Genomic DNA, 22,008 nt, shown 5'->3' on the forward strand with positions numbered 1-22,008 from the left:
TGGAGCCCAGTCTCTGACAATGAGCTGGGGGCGCCACCGGGAACCCCTACTTCTTAGTTCTCCCGGTGTACCCAACAAAGTCTCTTCCAAAGTCTCTTTGGGCTAGTACCCAAAGAAGGGCACTAGCCCTTCTGAAAACGGAGTCCTGTTGCCTGTGGTTATTCCTCCTTCTCTAGAAGCTTCCTCACCTGGGGGGCTCCTTCTATTCCCAGCCACATGAGGATGATGTACTTAATAGATCCTTGAACTATAGCTTCTTGATCCTTTAATCAGCTGGTCCTACGGGACCTTACTGGGATCCTTCCAATTCAAAATTCAGTTCTAAACATGTCTTGGTCACTTCCTTCATCTCAGGGCAGGAAGAGCTGGATTGTGGCCTTATCTGGGTTGTGATCCCACTTCTCTCTCAAATCCTAGACTGAAACATTAACATGCACATTGACAGCGCGCACAGGATTTAAGAACAAGACTGTCAGCAAAAATCATACGTTCCCTAGGTGTTCCAAATTTCTCATTATTATAAAATATCATCTTGATGAAAACATGCCAACTCACGCCAAGCCAACTGGAGGCCCCCACCCCCACCCTGCCACGTACCTCCTTCTCACCTCCATCATGTAAAACCAAACTGAGCACACGCTTTCCAGTGATGACATCACCACCTTCACCTCTCCAGTATCAGAATGACCTTCACATTCAACATTATCTCATCTTGGCTGGACTCCCAGCCTGCCACCCGCCCACAGCTGAGAGAACCTTCTGGGAACTTCCCCTCGTCATTCCTCACATGTCCCTCATGTCATCGCCCCTCCAGCCATCCACAGGGCCTGTTCCATTCCGGGCTGACCACCCAGACCTCCTCCCAGATCCACTGCCTCCCAAAGCTCAACACAGGCCTGGTATCTAGTAAGTAGCTGCCTGGTGAATACATCTCTGCTGGTGCCATTCACTCTTCCGTGCAAACCTTCAAAGTGGTGAAACCACGTACATTTATTTCGCTTGCCCAGTTTTGCTGTGGTTTTTCTCAGTTTTCTTCGCCTTTAAGTTTAAAAGCGATCCCCTCCTGGGGTGGTTCTCACCATGCACCTGAACAAAAGGTAATTTGGTAACGCTTTTCCATCCATCCCCTATGGGCCAGGTGAGCTGGAATGAGTGAATGCCTTTGAAGCTCACTTTTCTCATCCAGAACAGCTGCCTCGAGGAGCTGTGGCAAGATGTGGGGAGCAGGATGAGTGAAAGCACTCAGCATAGTACCTGCCTCATAGTAGGTGCTCAACAGATGCAGCCGGAGACCAAGTGAAGTGTCCAGTCTTGGCATTTAGCCTTCAGACACCAGGGGAAAATAGCTTTTGGCAAAGTTACCTGTGCTGTACCTTCACATTAGGTATTTTGCACGCCTTGTGGTGGTTCTTCAGCATCCTTGAGAATCATCTATTAAAGACTAGGTTAAGATTTGGAGAGTGTAAAAAAAAAAAAAAAAAAAAAAGGTCAAAAATTCCAAGATAGATAAACTTCCTAACCTTGCTGTTTCGGGATAGGCCCATGCAGACCTGGTCACTAGGATGATCCTTCTAGAAGCCAATCCCCTTGCTGGTTTTACAGGCCAGCTACCCAACAGAGGCAACGGCTGCTTTAGGCAGAGGGCAGACCTTGCAGGAGAGGACTCCGCTTTCACCAGAACACTCGCCAAGCCTCAGGAGTACCTTGGCTCTCATTCACCTAGCGTGGTGAGGAAAAGAGGCACTTCACGCAAGCCTATTCCAGCTAACTCAACCCAAGGCATCAGCACTTGCACATCTTTAGCCATTTAAGACGTGAATTTTTTTGAAATAAATCACCCCACTCTGTTTTCTTAAATAATTCAGTGTTTTCTTAGTGACCTAGGCTTCCAGCTAAAACACCAGGGTGCCCTCAGGAGCCCCGCGGTGCCTGGGCTGACATCTCTCCACCACGTGGCCGAGAGGGCTCTACTCCTGGAGTTTCCAGGCCGTGATTGCTTCCCACTGTCACAACCCCAGCAACCCCAGCCCTCCTCCCCAACGGGCCACTGATGGGCGCTGAAAGCAGGACGATGCTTTGAGCGGAGGGCCCTTTGGGCTGGAGGGGTGACGACGGCCTCCCTGTCCCTGTGTTGCAGCCATCACGCAGACCATAAAATGCTCCCACGAGCGGTCGGTGCACCTCTTCATCGACTCCTTGCTGCACCCCAGCCTGCAGAGCACGGCCTACCAGTGCGGCGACATGGACAGCTTCAGCCAGGGCCTGTGCCTGAGCTGCAAGAGAGGCCGCCGCTGCAACACGCTGGGCTACCACGCCCGCCGCGGGCCGCAGAGCAGGAAAAGCAAGAGGCTCTTCCTCGCCACGCGCGCCCAGTCCCCCTTCAAAGGTGAGCGCGGGTGGCCCAGGGCGCAGCTCCCTCAAGCCTTGTCCTGGGCCCGCTTCATGCTCTGCTCCCTCCGTCTTTCTTCCTTCCTCTTCTTTCTTTTTTTTTTTTTTTTAATTTAAATGCAATTAGCCGACATGTAGTACATCATTAGTTTCAGATGTAGTTTTCAATAATTCATCGGTTGCCTGCAACACCCGGTGCTCATCCCACCGCGTGCCCCCCTTCCTGCCCGTCACCCAGTGGCCCTGCCTCTCAGTGTTTCTGAAACCACAGAGCCCAGATGGCGATGTCAACACAGCCTCTCTCTCCGTTCCCAAGAGCTTGTCCCCCGGGCTGCCGAGCAACAGGAGGAAAAACCTTGATCCTTTCTGGAATAATCCTTGCGTCGGCCTCTCTTCATGCACTTCCAGGATCCCCCAGGATGGTAGACCTGGAGGGCCCTGAGCAGATCCTTCCACCACCCAGGTCTCCTGGGGCAGGGACCTGGATGCATCTGCGAACCCCAGCTGGAGCCCAGTGCTTTCCAGCTCTGCTCACAGCATCCGGGACCCAACGAGGCTCCAGGCTACGTTTGTGGCCCCTCATTTCCTCCGAAGTTTGGATCCACTGATCTTCTGGGGTATCTCTGGCTTACTGAGCCCCCCCCCCCCAAGATGAAGCTGGGCTTCCAATTTTCCTCATCAGATCCTTAACCTCAAGGCAGAGGCTGAGCCCCAGTCCCTCCCTGGGTGGAGCTGGAGGTCAGAGCTGTGCTTCTTCGGGGGCTGAAGCCATCAGGGAAATGCTCCACTGAAGCCGGAGTCCTCCAGGAGTGAACAAGCTGGCACCTGTCGCCAGTAACACTGCTGTCTGACCCTTTAAACAGCTCGTGGGTGACTTCGCGTCCCCGCTGTTTCACTGCTCATGCTCACCGGTGCCTGCCGTTGGGGCTTTACCAATATTTGCAGGTGCAGAAGGTGAACACACTGTCACCCCCGCTTTGCATTTGCACGGCGTTTTGCACGAAACAGCAGACGCGGCCGTCACCTCTTTGCAGTTCCTGCAGCAGCCGGGAGGTTGGCAGGGCTGGTTATGATCTCATCTTGGGGTGGGGGGCGCAGCTTGGGGGCACCACCGCCCACGGCCGCGCAGCGTGGAGAGGGGGCCGAGCACCAGGTGCATCCGACTCCGGGGCTGTGCTCCTCTTATTAGCAAACTCACAGGTTCAAGCTCCCAGGCAACTGACTTTTTACGCACAGGATTCCTGCTTATCTGAACTTCTGCTCTCCAGCCAGCTTTCCCTTCCGTGAGGCCCGGGAGTGACCGAAGTTTGGGGCAGGCAGGAGCACCCGGGCCCTTCCTGCCTGAGGGGTCAGCGGGGCCCCTGGGGCGGGGGGGGGCCTACCCTTCCCCGGTGGAGGTGGAGGCCGAGCTACCAGCCCAACCAGGCCGAGGAACTTGGAAGGCCTCGTGCTGCAGAGAGCTCCCCCAGGCAGGCTGCCAATTAGACACTCGTCTGGGTTCACCAGCTCCTCTTTGAAATGCCAGAGCTGCCCCGAGTGATTAAGCCCCTCTGATAATCACATTTCCCTGGATCCACTTTCAATCGTGGAACGTGAGCATTTCCAGAGGCTTTTCTCCCCTGCAGTTTTGCAGACGCAGACCCCAGGCCCAGAGGGGGGAAGTCCTTTGCCCAGGGACACAATGTGAATTCTTGGCAGAGTCAGCATGTAGACCCAGACCTCCTGCCAATTAGTTGAGGGATTTTATTTAACCCCAGGAACCTGCCCCTTGTCTGTTTGTGGGGGTGAAGGAGGGAGGGGAGAAGAAGGGGAAGGTTTTGCTTTCTCCTTGAGCTCAGCCAGGAAGAGAGGAGGCTACTGGTCACCTTCCAGGGCTTTGGGGTGGGGGGTGCCTGAAAGAGGAGCTTGGTCCAGCTGGAGGACATCTACTGGGGGCTTGGAGATGGGGAGGGAGGCAGGCATGCCTGCAGAGGAGGAAGAGGGGAAACGGAGACCAGTAGGCACACCCAAGCTGAGTTCTTCCCTTTTCCTAAGGACCTAGCTGCTTGACCAGCACACACTACTAGTGTGAGCTCACAAGGATCTCTTTTCAATGAAGGAGGGCCAGAGAATTGCATTAGGGCAGCACCATCCCACCCTAGCACCCAAAACCAATGTGTTCATCCATTCTATTTATTCTTCAAGCATAAATTGAGAGAGAGTAGTCAGAGTCCCTACCTCATGGGGCTCACTGGGGACCAGCCCCCTCCTACACGTACGTGCTCAGCACCATCCCAGGAAGACAGGCCGTGAGTCCCTTAGAGACAACCACTCGGGGGCCTTTATTGCCAACTACTCATCTTGCTCCAGATGCTTCTGATGAGCTGAGACCCCCCCGAGGCCAACGACACAGAGGCTATAAGGCAGAGCTGCCTGAAACTGGTCAGAACCCATCTCGGCCCCTAACAGAGGCTCCTATGCTGAGCTGTGACTTGCAGCTCCCCTTCTCTGGGCCTTCCAAATTCTTGCACCATTCTGTTTCGGTCCTTCCAATGAGCAAAATCCTAATCTTTTCGCTAGTGAGAAGTAGCATCCCTAGAGTCACATTAAGCTGCCCAGGTTATGACTGGAAATTGTCCCCAGGTGAGACGCCACCCGTTCGGGAGCAGCTGCTTATGGGATGCTGCAGTCTGTATAACCCTGCGTCACCCGGTACAGTAGCTGGGGCTAGTTAAATTACTTAGAATTAAATGCAATCAAACGTTCAATTTCCCAATCACACTAGCCACCTTTCAAGTGCTCAGATACGTGGCTCCCATACTGGAGAGCACAGAAATGGATCACTTCCACCATCACAGAAGAAGTCTGTTGACAGTACTAGGCCCAGGCCTTTAATCTAGGTCACCATAACTACTCCTTTTTCCGCCCATCATGGTCATGATCATTTCTGGCTTGCCCCCTCCCCCGACTATTTCACTGGCATTTGATGAATACTTACAGATTCTTAAAAGAGACTTGCCCAGCCCTGGCTACAGAGAACCCGTAATTCATATTTTTCAAGAACATCTAATTGTACGATATATTTTAGTGCGGGATCTGGCTGAGCCAGATAAACAGGGCCTCCTGACTGTAGCCTCACAACGGGTGACTAACGTAGCCCTCATTCCTTTGGCTCCTAAGATATTTCAACAAAACCATCAAAGGGTCTGTTTTCTGCACCCACTCGCCAGAACCCGGTGCCCACTGGGAGAGTACGCAGCAGCGGAAGAGCACCAGGAAAGTGACACAGGCAGCTATGGCCCACTTCCATTTTCATGCTCCCAGGAAGAGCCGTCACCAGTCTGGGAGCCTGTTTTTTAAAAGAGAAGAGAAGGAACATATCCAACCTGAGGGAGTTCTGCTTAGCAAGCGCCTTATCTCATTAATCCTCTAGCAGTGGGACAAGGCCACTGGGAGTGGGGGGGGACGTGGCACTTATGGGGGCCTAGTCCATCCAAGCTCTACACTGGGTATGTTGTGCAAACTATCCCCTTTATCATATAATCCTCACAACAGCCCAGACAGAGAGGCAGAGGGACAGAGGCTGAGATGGGTGGGGGTAGGGACTGATTATGGTGACCTTTCCAATAAATGGAGAGTCTGTGAGTAGCCAGTGTAGTGCTTGACCCCAGGCTGCCCTGATTCACGGCCCTTACTCTTCCACTCCACACGGCCTCCACACGGCCTCCACACGGCCTCCACACGACCACCAACGCCAGTCCCTCCCTGCATCTCTCCCTCTCCCTCCGTCTCTCTCTCTCTCTCCCTGCACTCTGGGCCTCATTCCACCTTAGAGGACTTGGCTTGAGTACTCTATCCTTCTGGGTGAGACAACAAACCAACTCTGACTTGGGGGAATCTGGCATTGGCTTTTATCCACTATTTTTTTTTCTTTTAATATTTTATTTATTTATTCATGAGAGACACACAGAAAAGCGGAGACATAGGCAGAGAGAGAAACAGGCTCCATGCCGGGAGCCCGATGTGAGACTCGATCCCAGGACCCCAGGAACACACCCTGAACCAAAGGCAAACACTCAACCACTGAGCCACCCAGGCATCCCTTTGCTACTTATTTTGGAAGGTTTTCACTAACTTCCAGGGAGAGATCTGGAAAAAGTACTGGATGTAGTAAAGCCAGCGCAGGCTTGAGATTGGGAAGAAGGAGTGTCCAGAATTTAGCTTTGCTGTCAACCTTATAGGTGACCTTGATCTAGTGACAAAACCTATGTGGGTCTCGGTTTCTTCAGCCACAAAGTGATTGTGTGTGGAGGAGCAGGGGGGTGAAGCACTAAAACTGGCACCTATGGGTGCAGCTCAGAGCCATGCCTGGTCAGCTCAGCATGTAGGAAGGGGAATAGGTGCCACTGGGTTAACACCATCTAGAACCTGGGCACTTTTATATATGCCATCTCATCATATCACATCCTCACAACAGCCCTGTTCGAGTCCTCTATTTAAAAAAGATTTTATGTATTTATTCATGAGAAACACACAGAGAGAGGCATAGACACAGGCAGAGGGAGAAGCAGGCTCCCCAGGGGGAGCCCGATGTGGGACTCAATCCCAGGACCCCAGGATCATGACCTGAACCAAAGGCAGATGCTCAAGTGCTGAGCCACCCAGGTGCCCAGAAATGCAAGTTCACTTTTAAACTACTTGGGGTCCTTTGCTGAACCACTCAGGTGTTCCCAAGAGTCCTCTTGATGCCCATCTTACACATAAGGAAATTGAGCTTCAGAGAGGCTATGAATGCGCATGACCACATGGTGGTGGGTGGCAGAGAGAGGACTCCAGGACCTCAGCTGAGGGCCCTTATTGCTCTCCCCCAGGAAGCACAAACAGGGGGGCAGTAGGATGCCAGTCAGCACAACACTCTTTACCACACACACACACACACACACACACACACACACACTCACTCCTCCAATCCTACCCCTAGCGGAAGAGGCAGCTGCCTACAGAAAAGGCCAGCATCCAATCCCATGACATCAGAGTATAGGGGAGGAAATGTTTTCCTCTACCCTTTTTAGGTTCTTTTGGCTCATCTATCAATTAAGTTGACATAAAACAGATTAACAGGAGAAAATTTTTAATTTCCTGTATACTAGAGCCTCACAGAGACGTGAGAGTTGCCAAGACGTCAGGCAGTTGAGCCTGTCTGCTCTGAGCTAAAGAGAAGGGGGTGGGGCTGTGGGGCTTCAAAGAGAAGGAAGGTAAAGCACAAGAAGATGGGAAGAGCCAATGTTTGGGAAACAGATGTTTGTCGCAGCATGCAGAGACAGTAGGACGCGGGGAGGAAGCAACAGGCCCTGAGCTCCGGCTTACCACACCTCATCACCCAGACTCTGCAGCTGGCTGTGGCAGCAGCTCTCTTCCTGGACTAGGCCTCCTATCTAAATTCTTAGAAGCAGATAAGCGGGAGGTAAAACCTGAGTCTTTTGGGCTTTGATTGTCTTCGGCTGCAAATAACCCACAGGTCAAAGCGGCACATTTGGGAGACGCTCATTCTGAAGCGCTGCAAGGATGTCACACACATGGTGCTGTGAAGCCCAAATGTGGCCACCAACACAAGCACGTAGGAGCACAATACGCAAGCTTCCAAAACCACCTGCGCCTGCCGTCCTTCCTCCAGCCTGCTCTGAGCGCTGGGCCCTCGCCGGGCAACCCCCACACCGTCCCATCGTCGGGACGTCCTCTCACTGCCCACGATCCACAGCCTCCCTTTCGAGGCAGAGGCATCCCGTGTCTAGGAACAAGCCCTCGGTGCTGCAAGACACCCCAAGAGATCTCATTCCTCCCATCTTCATGAAAGAAAATCGATACACTGAAAGAAAAAGGCCTCTTTGATGTTTGCAAAGAGAGTCAAAATACCTCCCAGGGCCAATATCTAATGATCCAGAATCGGTTGGCTTTTTGGGGGTTTTTTTTGTTTTGTTTTTTCCCATGAGACAAAAGAAGGAGGAGAAGGAGAAGAGGAAGAAGGAGAAGAAACAAAATATTCTCTTTTCATACATTCCACAACCCCATGTCTACAGTGGCTGGCTTATAAAAAGAAACTTAAGTGGTTGTTTTTTCTGTGACACCAGTGGGGTTTGCATGAGATCAGAATCCGAGTTTTTAGAGTATCTGAATCTCAGGAGGACCCTGTATTTGAGGAGAATCTCCAGAGGCCTCACATCTCTGCTCTAGGTGGCATTTGCCTGCTCTCATTCCGGGTTAATGGACTGTTTCATGCTCTTTATCTTTAAGACCTAAAATAATTTCTCCTGCCTGAACCGAGGAATGCGTTGGGCTGACCCCTCTGCAGTCACAGGATCAAAAGCATTTTTCTTAAATCATTTTTTAAAATCCTTATTAAACATGTCACGAGGGAAAGTGAGCAAAATTACTCCTGCTTTTTCTCCCTTAGTCTTTGTAACAGCATCATTGTCCTGGGGGCCAGGGAGAGGGGATGACAGGCAAATTGTCTCTTTTTCCTTTAAAAAAAAAAAAAAAAAAAAAACCACATAAAAAAAAACCCCACAACAATCTGAAATAAGAACATCTAAGTAGTTCTCAGTATGAAAGGCTTTTTCATATTTGCAAAAGTTATGTCATTTCAAGATCTCTTCCCAAAAAAGTGACTTTCCTGGTGCGGGTACTTTGGGACTGCCTATGCCGTCAACCTGCGGAGTCCTACAGCGGGGCTCCTGCAGACAAGGGGTGCCCTCGCCCCCTCACCCCTGTGCCTCCATGGCCCGCACATCTTTCAGGAGCGCTTGGGAAGCCGGCGGGCTCAGGCTCCTCGCCACTTCTGCGCCTTTGGGGTTCTGACTTCTTGCATGGGCCCCACCCGGGGGAGACACTGCAGGAGGTCGCGTAGTCCTCATTCAAAGGATGGGAAGCAAAAGCAAAAAACAAAGACAAAAAAAAAAAAAAGGATGGGAAGCCAACAGGGTCCTGACAAGCCGACCCCTGGATTTTACACCTGCCCCCAGAAGCGTGGAACCGTGGCATCTCTGATGTGGGAATCCACCTCCTCTTGATTTGCAAGCAAAGCAAGAGGAAAACCCATCTCCAGTGCAGGGACATGAAACATTTATCCCCACCCAGGGGCTAGGCATTCAGGGGACAGGCAGGAAGACTCTGCAGCAGTGGTCGCCCAGGATGGACACCAGTGGGTGACAGCCGCAGGCACTTTGTCTTGGTGGCTTCATTGCAGAAAGCTTTTGACGGCAGCCCTTCTTCGGGGGCTGTTTGCCATTTGCTCTCACAGGGCAGATTGAGCCTGCAGAACCAGAACCCCAGGAGGCTCTGGTGGGAAGGGGATTTCAGAATCCGACAGACACCTGGGTTCATATTGGGCTCCACTTGTAACTCTCTGGGTGACCTAGAACGTGTGTCCAAATCTCTGCTCCCTTGTCTAATCCACCAGAATAATTGACACCCCAGGTCTCCGGAGAAAACAGGACTCTGCTGGCCGAGGTCAGCTCGAGAGGGTGGGGAGGAACCCTTACGGAGGGTGGGCAGTATGAAGGAGCCCCACAGGGCCTGCCCGTACACCCGAATCTAAGCACAGGCCTGGAGGAGCGAGGGGAGGGCTAGCCCAGGAGAACAGGACTGTAGAGCAGGGGCTGCTCAGGGCAGCCAGTCGTCGTGGGCCACAGCTACGCCGTGGTCAGGCTCCAAAGCAGGAGAGGGTGGAGAAAAAACTCCTTCTTCTCTTTTATATATGCCTTCTTCTCCTTCTTCTCCTGCTCATGCCTCCCAACCTGAAACCATCTGGCAAGGGGGCCCGGGAGCTCCAGGCCATGGGGTGGGCAGACGTGGATGGGGAGACAGGGGTAGGGGTAGAAAATTCGACCTATCCAGCGCATTAACCTTATGTAGTCTTGTGATAAGAACCAAAAATGATGTATGTGAAATACTTAGCATGTAGCCTAATGCGCAGTAGGATCTCCATTTCTCATTATTCCCGTTCCAGGTAGGGTCTTTAATGCAGCTTATGTCTTGCTTTATCTTCACACAAAGAGCTCCTGAAAACCCCGTAGGTGCCCGGTGCACACTCTGACTTGTGGAAATAGGAGCATTAAGATGACACCGAGACTGCCCTCGGGGGGAGGAGACATGGACATCGATGCCCACGAGACAAGAAGATAGAAAGTGACAGGAGTCACCGAAGTGACTCTGCTTCCCAGCAGCAAGCTCCTCTAAGTCTGGAACCACAGCTTCTGGTCCTCTTGCTTTCATTTGAATACTTTGAAAAGCTTTTTCTTTTTCCCATAAGAGTCTAATTAGAATACAGGCATATAGTAGAAAACCCAGAACTTTCAGGGACGTGTAAAGAAGCATAAAAAATTACCCCTCTCTCCTCCCCGAAGATAAGCACTGTTACGTGTTTATGAATCCCCCTCCTGTGCATTCGGCTTCATAAAGTTGGACTCATGTTAGATATGCAATTTTGTGTCCTGGTTGTTGTTTGGGGTTTTATTTTTCCACTTCTTTCATAAAGATTGAAATTGCTCCAAAAATATCTTTTAATGACTTCATAAGAGTAAATCACATGGTAGGGAATACGAACTCGGAATCAGCAGACTAAAGTCTAATTGCAGTTTCCCCAGTTCTTAGCTGCATGACAATGGACAAGTTATTTAACTTTCCCCAGCATCAGCTTCTGCATTTGTGAAATGATGCAGGGCGAGGATGAAGTGGGCGTCCTACAAAATTGTTGTAAAGAGAAATGAGATAATATGTGACACGGTTAGCTCAGTGTCTGGGACACGGTAAAAAGCTAAATGGCGGTTCTTATAATTGTCCTGATTAGTCCATAGTCATTCTTCAACTGGTGACTATCTCAGGTGTTTCTGATTTATTTTCAGTTAAACAATTCTGTTATGACACTTTTGAACTGAAATCTCTTTCCATACTTCAACTTTTTCCTTAGGGTGTATAAACCTATGGTCCCAGGCATAAACACTTAAAAGTTCAAGTTCATTCGTTTCGGAATGAGGTGGGGTAATTTCGAAAAGAGCCGCATAGCTGGTAGATGCGATGATGCAGGCAAGTCAAGGCCAATTTAGGAGCATAGCTATAGGCCCAGGCTAAGAGACAGACTCTGCGATGTGCTTGAACAAGTCCCTTCCCTCCTTGGGTGCCAGCTTTCTTATTTATTGAGCAGGGATGATGACAATACCCACCCCTTAGCATTGTTGTGGTGAGTGAATGAGAGGATGTAGTGGAAAATGTTGAACAATACCTGTGTAATAGTAAGCGATTTGCTTTTATGAATTAAATATAGACTGTATTTAGGTAAAGAAGAGTAGAAGAAGTTACCCTCTCCTAAAAAACCCAGTAGAAGGACATTCGGAACATTTGACAAGATAGAAACATTTTAGGCCCAAGTGCTAGAACTAGAGTTATCTTATTTCCATCCGGAAATGTGCATGTTGAACCCCACAGAGCATAGGGCCCAGAAGCTGCCCCCGAACATAGAGATGCAGTCATTAGGGCACACGCTTCTTAACTAGAGCTCTGGCCACCCCAAAACTGACCCCATCGACCAGAGGCAAAAGTGAAAAATGGCAACACGTTCCCTTGCCTTTATCAGGCACCTCAAAGCGATAATATCTTTCAATTTATGAAAGGAGACTCTTGCCCAATACATGGAATTGTCCAACGGGATTGCATCCAGAAAGGGGTGAGAATGCTAGCTACACCATATTTCTATACTGTCTTCTGTTAGATTATACTTATTACTATATCATAGACACACCAGACATCCTCTGTAAACATTTAGTAAATACAGAGAAGGGAAAAGAAAAAAACAAACCAAAGCATTTATAATCCCCTCGCCCAGGAACAAAAAAAAAAGTTGGTATCTTTTATCTAGACTTTGCTCTCTGCATTTCAGATGTTAAAAATATGAAGTTTTTAATTTTAAAAATCCTCTTTAAATTCTCTTTCTCTCTCCCTCTCCCCCTCCACCTTCTCTCCTTAGTGTATCATTACCAGTTCAAGATCCAGTTCATCAACCAACTTGAGAAACCAGTAGAACCAACTTTTACCATGACACTCCTTGGAACAAAAGAGGAAAACCAGAAAATTACCATCACTCTGTGAGTATAAGATGCAACCCTATCTGTGGTGATGACGTGCTACTTCTTCTCACAGGGTCTAAATTGGACCCCCTACTTTGCAAGGGCCAGGCCAGACACAGCTTACTCTTCTCAGCCCCAAACACCTGTCAGACGGGATGTCCGCCCCAGGCCCAGTGCCTTCTCATCCCTCCTCAGCCTCACCCTGCCCCGCACGTTGCTTTATGGTGAGATTATCTGGGTTTATGATGGGTTAACTGTGATGTGAGCTGAGCAGAGAGGGAAGCCAGAGGTGGCAAATTCCCACCACAGTGTGGGAAGAAGAGGCAGGCAGGGAGGAGTAGTAAGGGCTGAAGCAGGTGTCCACAGGACAGCTCTGAGCTCCTTTCTAGTGAGTTCTGAACATCGTAACCCAGAAATAAAACTGGTTTCAACTTGGCACAAGTCTCCCATCTTGGCCAGCCTGCACTGGCAGCCCTGCCCATCTATCCTCTGCCCTGCTACACACCTGCCCAAACGTGAGCCGGGGCCTTATGCCCCCCTTGAGGATTCCCCATCTTCACTGACCAGCAAAAGGCTTTTTCTCAGCATCTCGACCCTCACCGCGGGCTCTTCCTTGGAAGTGACACTAGCCCTCCACCCGCCCCAGGGACAGTCCTCAACCTCCAGAAGATCTCCCCCAGCTTTGGATTTATGATCATCACACAGATTCTGTCATGCGACAAGTATTAATCAGCACTCTACCTCAGAGGTAGAGGGGACCCTAGCCCTAGGGTGCTCATAGCCTCACAGGGTGGATGGATCCCTAAACAATTCTTTACAACCTTCTACAGGAAGAGCTCTGATGAACCATGCAGAGGAACCCTCCATCCACCTGTCTCACCCTAAATCCAGTGTTACCTTTGCACAGTCCCAGACCTCTCCAGAGCAATAAATTGCTCAGTCCGTGCTGGGACATGATAATGTCTTGGAGACTAGTGAGTAAACCTGCTAATGGTACCTGAGAATCTGCATTTAAATCGTGTTCCAAATTGGTGCATCCCTTAACATGTGGTTTTCTATTACTGTTATACTTTGTCGTTTCCATTTATATGGGGAGAAAAAAGCATGAGTGGGGAGAGATGAGAGTGGGGTGCGGCTCTACTGTGCTAATCAAACCTCCAGGGAGCTGAACTGCCCAGAGGTCATTGCCAAAGCCCCACTGTCTTCTCAGGGGCAGTTTTCCTGATTTGTTAATGTTGAAGCGAGGAAGCCTGAGCTAAACAGAATTACCAGAATCATTATGGCAAAACTCTCAGAATCCTTTAAATATGCAAACCCAGAAAGACGTGGTTTCCCCTATATTAATAGTCTGTCCCACACCAGTTTGGGAAATGCAGCAGAAAAGACCTTCCCAAGTCATCGGGCAAACCCAACACAGCCTAAATGTGCCCAACATGTCTTTGCTGTCACAAATAAACTAGGTCTGATTTCCTTTGTATCTTCAAGGGATGAAGAAATTACTAGTAATAAAACCTATTCCTTTCTTATCACACTGGATTTGGATATTGGTGAGCTGGTCATGATCAAGTTCAAGTGGGAAAATGGCTCAGTATGGACCAATGTCTGGAACACGGTCCAAACCATCATCCCATGGAGCAGGGGGCCCCTCTACTCAGGCCTTGTTGTAAACACCATCAAAGTCAAAGCAGGAGAAACCCAACAACGGTGAGTACTGACTCATCCTCCCCCGACACCGATCAGGCATCTCCGTGGGCCGGCACCTCCACAATTAACACCTGCATTTATATCATAAAGTGGGCACTATCGTGTCCTAATGATGGCAAACAGATGCTCAAGCAGGTGGAATGACCATCCCAAGTTCACACAGCCACAGATGGAAGGACCAGGACTGGCGCCCAGTCTCATGACCCCCCAGTCTAACCTCTTCCCCCTGCCTGCGGTTCAGGGCTACCTACCTTGGAGTTTGAGAACCGCCCCATTGGCCCAGGGCTTTTCAAACTCCAGCACGCAGGTGAATCCCCAGGAGATGTTTGTTGGTGCTGCAGTCCAAGGACTGCACTTTGAGGGACAAGGACCAAGATGTGACATTTCTTTTTTATTACCCAGAGAAATGCTTTTAACAGATCACAATCTCAAAACCGCATTCTGCGATGGCACCTTTCAAATCCTCGAGTGCCAAAGAGTCACTGGGGAGCTTATTAAAGACATAGGATTCCTGAAACCACCTGCAGAGCTTCTGACTCCCAGTGATTTGTGAGGGGACCCAGGACACACATTTGCTAATAAAAGCCCTAAGAAATTCTGGTGTGAGCCAATGGAGTAGCCTTAAAAAGCTCTGCTCTGTGTGATTTAACAGCTCCTTTGGCCCCAAAGTCCCCAGGGGACACTACAGGGTTGGGGACAGAGTCGGACACAAAAGAAAGAGAGGGTGGTCCAGCTGCCCCTTCAGTCCTGTCAGCAGAGCAAAGGGATGCCCAACACATTTTGCCATGGCAACTAGGCTTTTCTATAGTTCCACAGTTCTCCATGAAAGGAGAAATCTGTCCTTCCCCAGAGCCTTCCTCCTCCTTCTTCCCTTGTATTCAGGGAACTTGTCTCTCCTCTTCCACCTTCCTTTGTTGGGAAGCCCATCTCTCTCTTTGGCTTGTCCCCAGTAGAGACGGAAAGCAGCAAGCCTCTCCCCTCTGAACCACACTCCTCCCTGGAGTGTGGAGCCCTGAAGCACAGGCTCCAGGGCCGGGAGCAGGCCCACAGCAGATTTATGCCCCCGGCTCCCCGATCAACAGCGCTCTGAGATTTTATCTCCCTGGGATACAAAATCCTGGCAATTACTAAGAGCGTACTCTGCAGCCTGCCAACAGATTTCTCCACATGATCAATTTGAGAAAATTAAACTGCTTCTCTCTTCTACACTTAGCTATTCTTGCATGACTTTCTGGCCCTTTCGAAGAGCTCTCCTTCTGAAAGCCAGCCCTCCCCACATTCTCTCAGCTAGAGGGTAATTCCTCAGTTCCAGTGGCTGTTCATCATGACAATTCTCTGTGACTTGACCTGAAAGGCTGTAGAAAACACACTACAACCTTCTCACGGGCGCTTACCCATGTGGTTCTGAAGAAGGAAAGAGCAGAGGGAAGGGAATGGTGCTTCCAGAGCTCCCATGGAACTGGGTCTAGAATGTTCATCTCCGGTAGCCTTCGCAATGATGCTCTGAAATGGGTAGTCTTGGCTCTACAGATTAGGAAACTGGGGCTCACGCAAATTACACAACTTGAGGGGCATTGCTGACAACTGTCCAAGCCCAGATCTGACTCAGGATTTGTCTGATTCATTGCCTATTTACTGCCCATGCAGTGTTTCCAACAGTTCCTTCCTCCATTAATCTTGGCCCCATGAATCTGACTCTCCTTAGTCTAAACCAGCAGAGTTGCAATGCTGGATATTAATATATATGCACATCAAACCCTTACTCAGAGCTAAAGGAGGGACACACTGAGAAAAGAGGAGGGATTGTGGGACCTATAGTTTTTTAAGTTGCAAGTACTCAGTGGCTCCTGTGGGTCTTCACAGCATGAAGTACCATTGGGGGATACCAAAAAAAAAAAATCTGAGTGTGGCCCTTGGCATAAACAAAATTCAGGACCTAATTTTCCTAATGGAAAATCAGATGCATTAATTTTACCAATTAAAGGCTCCATCCCAGTGCTTCTCAAACCTTAACATGCACAGGGATCATCTGGGAATCACGTTAAAATGCAATTAAAATATAGGTTGGGGTCGGGGGGCTGACGTTCTGCACCCCTAACAAACTCCCAGGTGCTGCTGCTGGCACTCAAGTTGGGCCAAATTGTTCACGTGGCATAAGTGAAGGTCTAGTATTGCATGAGCTAGGAAGCCTGAAGAAAGACATCAGTTCAGCGGTGCTGTGCTACATCAGGCTTTAGAGGGGGCCAGGAGCGTTTCCAGAGGGACAGGCAGCGAGCAAAGCAATATGGTAGGCAGAATTTGAGGACCTGTGTCTGCCAGTCTTAAGCTCAAACTCCACTTGCTGCTCACCACCTGTATAGCCTCAGACACTAATTGCACCTTTCAGAGACTCAGTTCTTTAGTGATAAATGGAATTTATAAATGTATCTCATAAGACTATTAACAAACTACCAATTTTTGAGTACCTCTACCAATCATAATCCCAGAGCCAGGATGCAAACATTCAACCTCATACTCTTACTCTCTCTGCTAACTACAGGGGACAAAAAATGGTTAAATAACTCACTCCGTGCCTCCACGGGAGGAATTCAATGAGAGGTGATTTTCTCTTTCAAAGGCACAAAGTCAGGGGTGAGAGGGCCTATTGTGGTTGAAGAGACAGGACAGCAAACATTGGTTCTACAGCAGGACATAAAAAGCGATCAGCTAAACGTAATGAGAAAGTGTTCAATCTCCACAGTAATCATATAAATGCAAAACAAAAATCAATGCAATTATCATTGGCCACTTATTAGTTTGGCAGGAATTAAAAAACAGACAACATCCAGAGTTGGTAAAGGTGTGGGGAAACAGGCATTCTCATACGCTGTTTGTGAGAGTGCAAATTAGGGAGCTTCTGCAGAATTTCATTCAATGACTAAGATTTGGTGAGCACCTACCTTACACCAGGCACCGCTGTAGGCACCAGGTACACAGCAGTGAACAGAATAGACAAAACCCTTGGTCTCATGGAGCTTATATTATCAAAATTTTAATGTAAAAAATAACCAGTATTTTAACTCTAGGTGTCTATCCTGGAGAAATACTCAAAATATCCACCAAAGGTAAACATGTACAAAAATGTTTGTTGAAGTACTATCTGTCAATAGTAAACCATTGGGAAAACCTCAATGTCCTTAATTTTCATCAGAGGAAAATGGCTCTAATGCACTGCGGTACATCCATACAATGGAATGTAGTGCAGGAGGTGAAAAAGAATGAACCAGACTCAGGGCACCAGAGTGGCTCAGTCAGTTAACCATCTGCCTTCTGCTCAGGTCATGATCTCAGAGTCCTGGGATCAAGCTCCCATGTCATGCTTACTGCTCAGTGGGGAGTCTGCTTCTCCCTCTCCCTCTGCCTGCAACTCCCTCTGCTTATGTTCTCTCTCTGTCAAATAAATAAATGAAATCTTTTTAAAAAATGAAACAGATTTATAGGTAATGAGATGAACAAGTCTCCAGGTCCACTGATGACAATGAATAATTTCCAAAAAATATATACATTGTAATTCCACTTTTATTAAAAATTCTTTATGTTTTCATATGAACATCAGATATATGTGTAAATGCATAGAAATAGGCCTGGAGATGGAGCACCTGGGTGGCTCAGTCAGTTATGCATCTGACTTATGATTTTGGCTCAAGTCATGATCTCAGGTTGTGAGATCGAGCCCTGTGTGGAACTCTGTACCCAATGGGGAGTCTGCTTAAGATTCTCTTGCTCCCCCTCCCTCTGACCCTCCCTCTCACTCTCTCTCTCTCTAATAAATAAATAAGTCTATAGAAAGAGAGAAAAAAAGAAAAGAAAAAAGAAAAAAGGAATTGGTCTGGAGAGACATAAACCAAACCAGGAAAGTAGAGGGGAATGATATTGGTGAAAGGTGATGGCAAAAAGGATCTTTGATATTGGACTTCATTTATTTGCATTTGAATTTTTCACAACTGCATTCACAAATTATTCATACCACATTTTAAACTTTAGTTTTACTGAGATATAATTGACAAATAAAATTATGATATTTAAAGTGAACATCATTGTGATTTGATATACATGTACATGCGAAAGGATCCCCCCAATCAGGTTAACTAGCACATCCATCGCCTCACGCATATATAATTACAGTGCTACCAACTACAGTCACCCTGTTTTACAGTAGATCCTCAGACCTTATTCATCTTATAGCTGAAAGTTTGTATGCTTTTGCCAATCTCTCTATCTTCCCCTCCCCCAGGCCCTGGGAACCACTTTTCTACTTGTTTCTATGAATTTTACTTTTTTTTTGGGGGGGGGGAGTAGCAGATTGCACATATAAGTGATATTATGCAATATTTGTCTTTCTCCAATCTGGCTTACACACTATTTTAATTTAAAAAGTCTGATTTAATGAAGACTTGACCTTAGATGCAATACAGAAAAAGAAGAGAAGAAGAGGAAGAAGAAAGAGGAGGAGGAGAAGAAGAAGAACAGAAGAAGGAGGAGGGAGAAAGGAAGGGGGAGGCGGAGGGGGAAGAGGAGGAGGGTCTGGAGGAGGGGGAGGAGGGAGTGGAGGAGGAGGAGCCACAAACAGGAATTCTTTGTAACTATTGATCATTGTCTCCTAGTAGACGCAGGCCAGCAACACCAAACAGCATCTCAGGCCAAGCTAATGAGCAGTCAAGGCAGTCTCAGGGTTGGTCTCCAAGAGAAACCCAAACACACGGTGATGTCCTCTCCAGCAGCACCCAGGCTGCACCAACAAGAGGAAGGGGTGGGCCTTAGGGGCTGAGCTCGGCAGAGGCAGAGGCCGGTGCTGCGGCCTGGGCCCAGGGCCCTCCAAGAGCAGCCCTGACAACCGGGAGCATGTCCAAAGAAGGAAAGCCGGGGAGAGCAGCCTGCCTGGTGAGGGCCTGTTGGAGGAACTGCGCATGCATCCTCGGGAGTCAGGGCAATGCAGTGAAAGGAACAATAGTTCCCCTCAAATCTTTGAAGAGCTGTAGTTGGGGAGAAAAAGAACTGCCCCGGGGACTTTCTGTTCTTAGGGAGCTGAAATCACCCCAGTGCAGGGAGCTCCAAGGAAGCAGCCTCACACTGATTGCTTTCACTGACTTGGGTTTTATTTTTCTCTGAAGTTATGAAAATATTTGTGCACCAAAGAATCTAATTTAAAAAAAAAAAGTAGCATGCACAGGAGCTCCTGGGTGGCTCAGTGGTTGAGCATCTGCCTTTAGCTCAGGGCATGATCCCAGGGTCATGGGATGGAGTCCCCCATGGGCCTCCCCACAGGGAGCCTGCTTCTCCCTCTGCCTAGGTCTCTGCCTCTCTCTGTATGTGTCTCTCATGAGTAAATAGATGGAATCTTTAAAAAAAAATAGCATGCATTACATTAATTGAGTTTTTATTTATGAAGGATGAAACATTTCCATAAGCTCCAGCTAAAAGTTAATGCCGTGTTTGCTCTATGTTTTGTATTCAGAATGGCATTTTGCTCAGAAAACATGGATGGGCAACAGCTCCCCCAAACCCAGGAGAAAACCTTTGTGAGGTGCGACATAAACTCTCAAAAATTGAAGAGGAAGATCAGATGAGCTTTCATGAAGCCCCGGCGGGAAGAATAAATGATCTGATGCCTCATCTGGAATGGTTACTTTCTTTGGAAACCCAAGTTATATAAACAATCTTGCATAAAGTTTAAACAAAGTTTAGCTTCAAGGGAGGAGTGTGTTTCACTATTCTAAACTGAACAGTTTAAAAAACTATATTATGTAACAGTATTCAAATATTGGTGTAACTAAAAATTTCCCGATTGTATCTTTGATTAAATGGTAATATATGCAAACATAAGTACCAAGAAGAGCCATTATAAATCCACTGTCCTGAGTTAAAATGTCTTTTACAATTAAGTCAAATTTCCCATATTTCTTTCCTAGTTTATTCTGATCCATTTTTTGAACCACACTGGAGAAGTACTTCTTTATGACAGAACTAATGTTTCAGTAAAATGACATTCCAATTAATCACTAGTTGTATGTCCCCAAGTATACACATGCTTTAAGACAATTCAGCTCACTACAGGAAGAAAAATTCTAATTAATAGCTGCCATCATGCAGATTATACAATTATTTCACTGAATCCAACCCATAAAAGTAGAATTCTGCTAAAACTACGAATGGCAACATGAAAGCTGGACAGTTGGTCATGTTAACAATGAAATTACTATCGCAAGAAATACAATCTTTCTCTTCTACTGATGCTTGCAACAAAAACTACTGGAAGTTTACCTCAAAGAGTTAGATGGCAAATTTCAAACTGTCCAATAAATGAAACGATGATGTTTGAACCAGCAAATTCCACTACAAAGCATATGAAGGGAACACTAGACATGGTCATGACTTGTGTACGTGTTTCAAGTAACTCAAGAAGAAGAAGAGCACATCGGGCCTACTATACAACCTGAGCTGGTAAAAAACAAATCCTAAAGAGATGCCCGCCTCTGATGCTTCTGATTTAAGACCGCCTTGCATGATTTGCTTTTTTTTCCCTTGGAAAGACCCACAAAACTAAAGACGGGGGTGGGGTAATAGGGAGGAAAAACAGCTTGGCCAATGTTGCCTCCTGTCCCGAATGCCGATCCTGCCTGCAGAAGTACCTGCCCACACTTTTGGGTCAAGTGTGTTATGTGTGTCCAGAAATGACAGTCAAATGAACATGTCCCACTATGTCTAAAATGCTAAGATTTACAATAAGATCACATTTGCATGGATTGGGCATGTTTTATCATTAACTGAACCAGAAGGAATTTAAGGCGACACTTTTTTAAAAACAACCTGAAGACACTCTTGGCTATCCGCCCTGCAGAGTCGATGCACACGTATACCAGCAAGCACAGAAAGGAAAACCCGTATCAGCCTTGGAGTCGTGACAACCAGAAATAGCCCAAATGGCCACCAGGACAACGCATAAGGGAACTGTGGTATAGTCTTACAAATGGACTCTTCACCAGAGGGGATGACCATGAACCAAGGCCACACACGCTATAGGAACAGGGCCGATTCTAGGGTGAAGATACCCAGTGAGGCGCCCAGGGTGCAAAATTTAAGGGAGTGCTCGTGGGTTTGTATGTTGGCACAAAGACACAAAAAATACATCCAGTGTAATACAAGCCAAACTAAACTATATTGTTCGAGATGAATATATACGTGATAAAACTCTAAGTTAAAGGCAGTCAAACCACTGGCACAGCAGTGGCGCCGTGGGAGCTCTAGCAAGACGTTGGGGACGCGCCCTGGAGTCCCAGCTGCCAGCAAGACCGTGCTTCTCACTCTTGGGTGCTGGATGCTCGGGTGTTCATACTTATAACCATTTTTTTGAACAGTACATATGTATGTTATTCACTCACTTTGGGTATGAATGTCACATTTGGCAATACGTAAAAAAAAAAAAAAAAAAAAAAAAAAAAAAACCACCAAGAAGATAGAGGGCAGAGTTAAGACCCACATTTCTTCACTAGACTGTGAATGTATTGATGTCAGTATTAATGTCGTTTCACACAAAACATAATTATAGAAATTATTTCATGTCTAGTAGGAACACCCGAAGTGACACAACGTCATAACATTTGGGGCTGAGAACTCCATAAGCAACCAACATGACAAATGGTTAACTGGAACGTTTGAAACTCCTCTTGGCATGGGTTATTTCCACTTGGGAAGCTGTGTTCATCGACATCCCATTTGCTGAAGCACATCTCGGGAGGGAAGTCAAATAGGGAAACTGAATAATGCAGCCACATCTGTTCAT

The 22,008-nt window shown here is 47.8% G+C and overlaps 1 protein-coding gene across 1 annotated transcript in view; it reads left to right on the forward strand.

Annotated features, from left to right (window-relative positions):
- LIPC (lipase C, hepatic type) overlaps positions 1–20,110 on the forward strand; it is a 151,640-nt gene extending 131,530 nt beyond the window's left edge. The window contains exons 7-10 of the mRNA NM_001287090.1: positions 2,138–2,386; positions 12,386–12,503; positions 13,971–14,189; positions 19,684–20,110. Of these exons, the coding sequence (NP_001274019.1) occupies positions 2,138–2,386; positions 12,386–12,503; positions 13,971–14,189; positions 19,684–19,795 (698 nt within the window). The 3' untranslated portion in view covers positions 19,796–20,110. The remainder of the gene's footprint in view (positions 1–2,137; positions 2,387–12,385; positions 12,504–13,970; positions 14,190–19,683) is intronic.
- Positions 20,111–22,008: the final 1,898 nt, after the last annotated feature.

Source organism: Canis lupus, chromosome 30, assembly GCF_011100685.1.
Source record: "Canis lupus familiaris isolate Mischka breed German Shepherd chromosome 30, alternate assembly UU_Cfam_GSD_1.0, whole genome shotgun sequence".
NCBI classification, from domain to species: domain Eukaryota; kingdom Metazoa; phylum Chordata; class Mammalia; order Carnivora; family Canidae; genus Canis; species Canis lupus.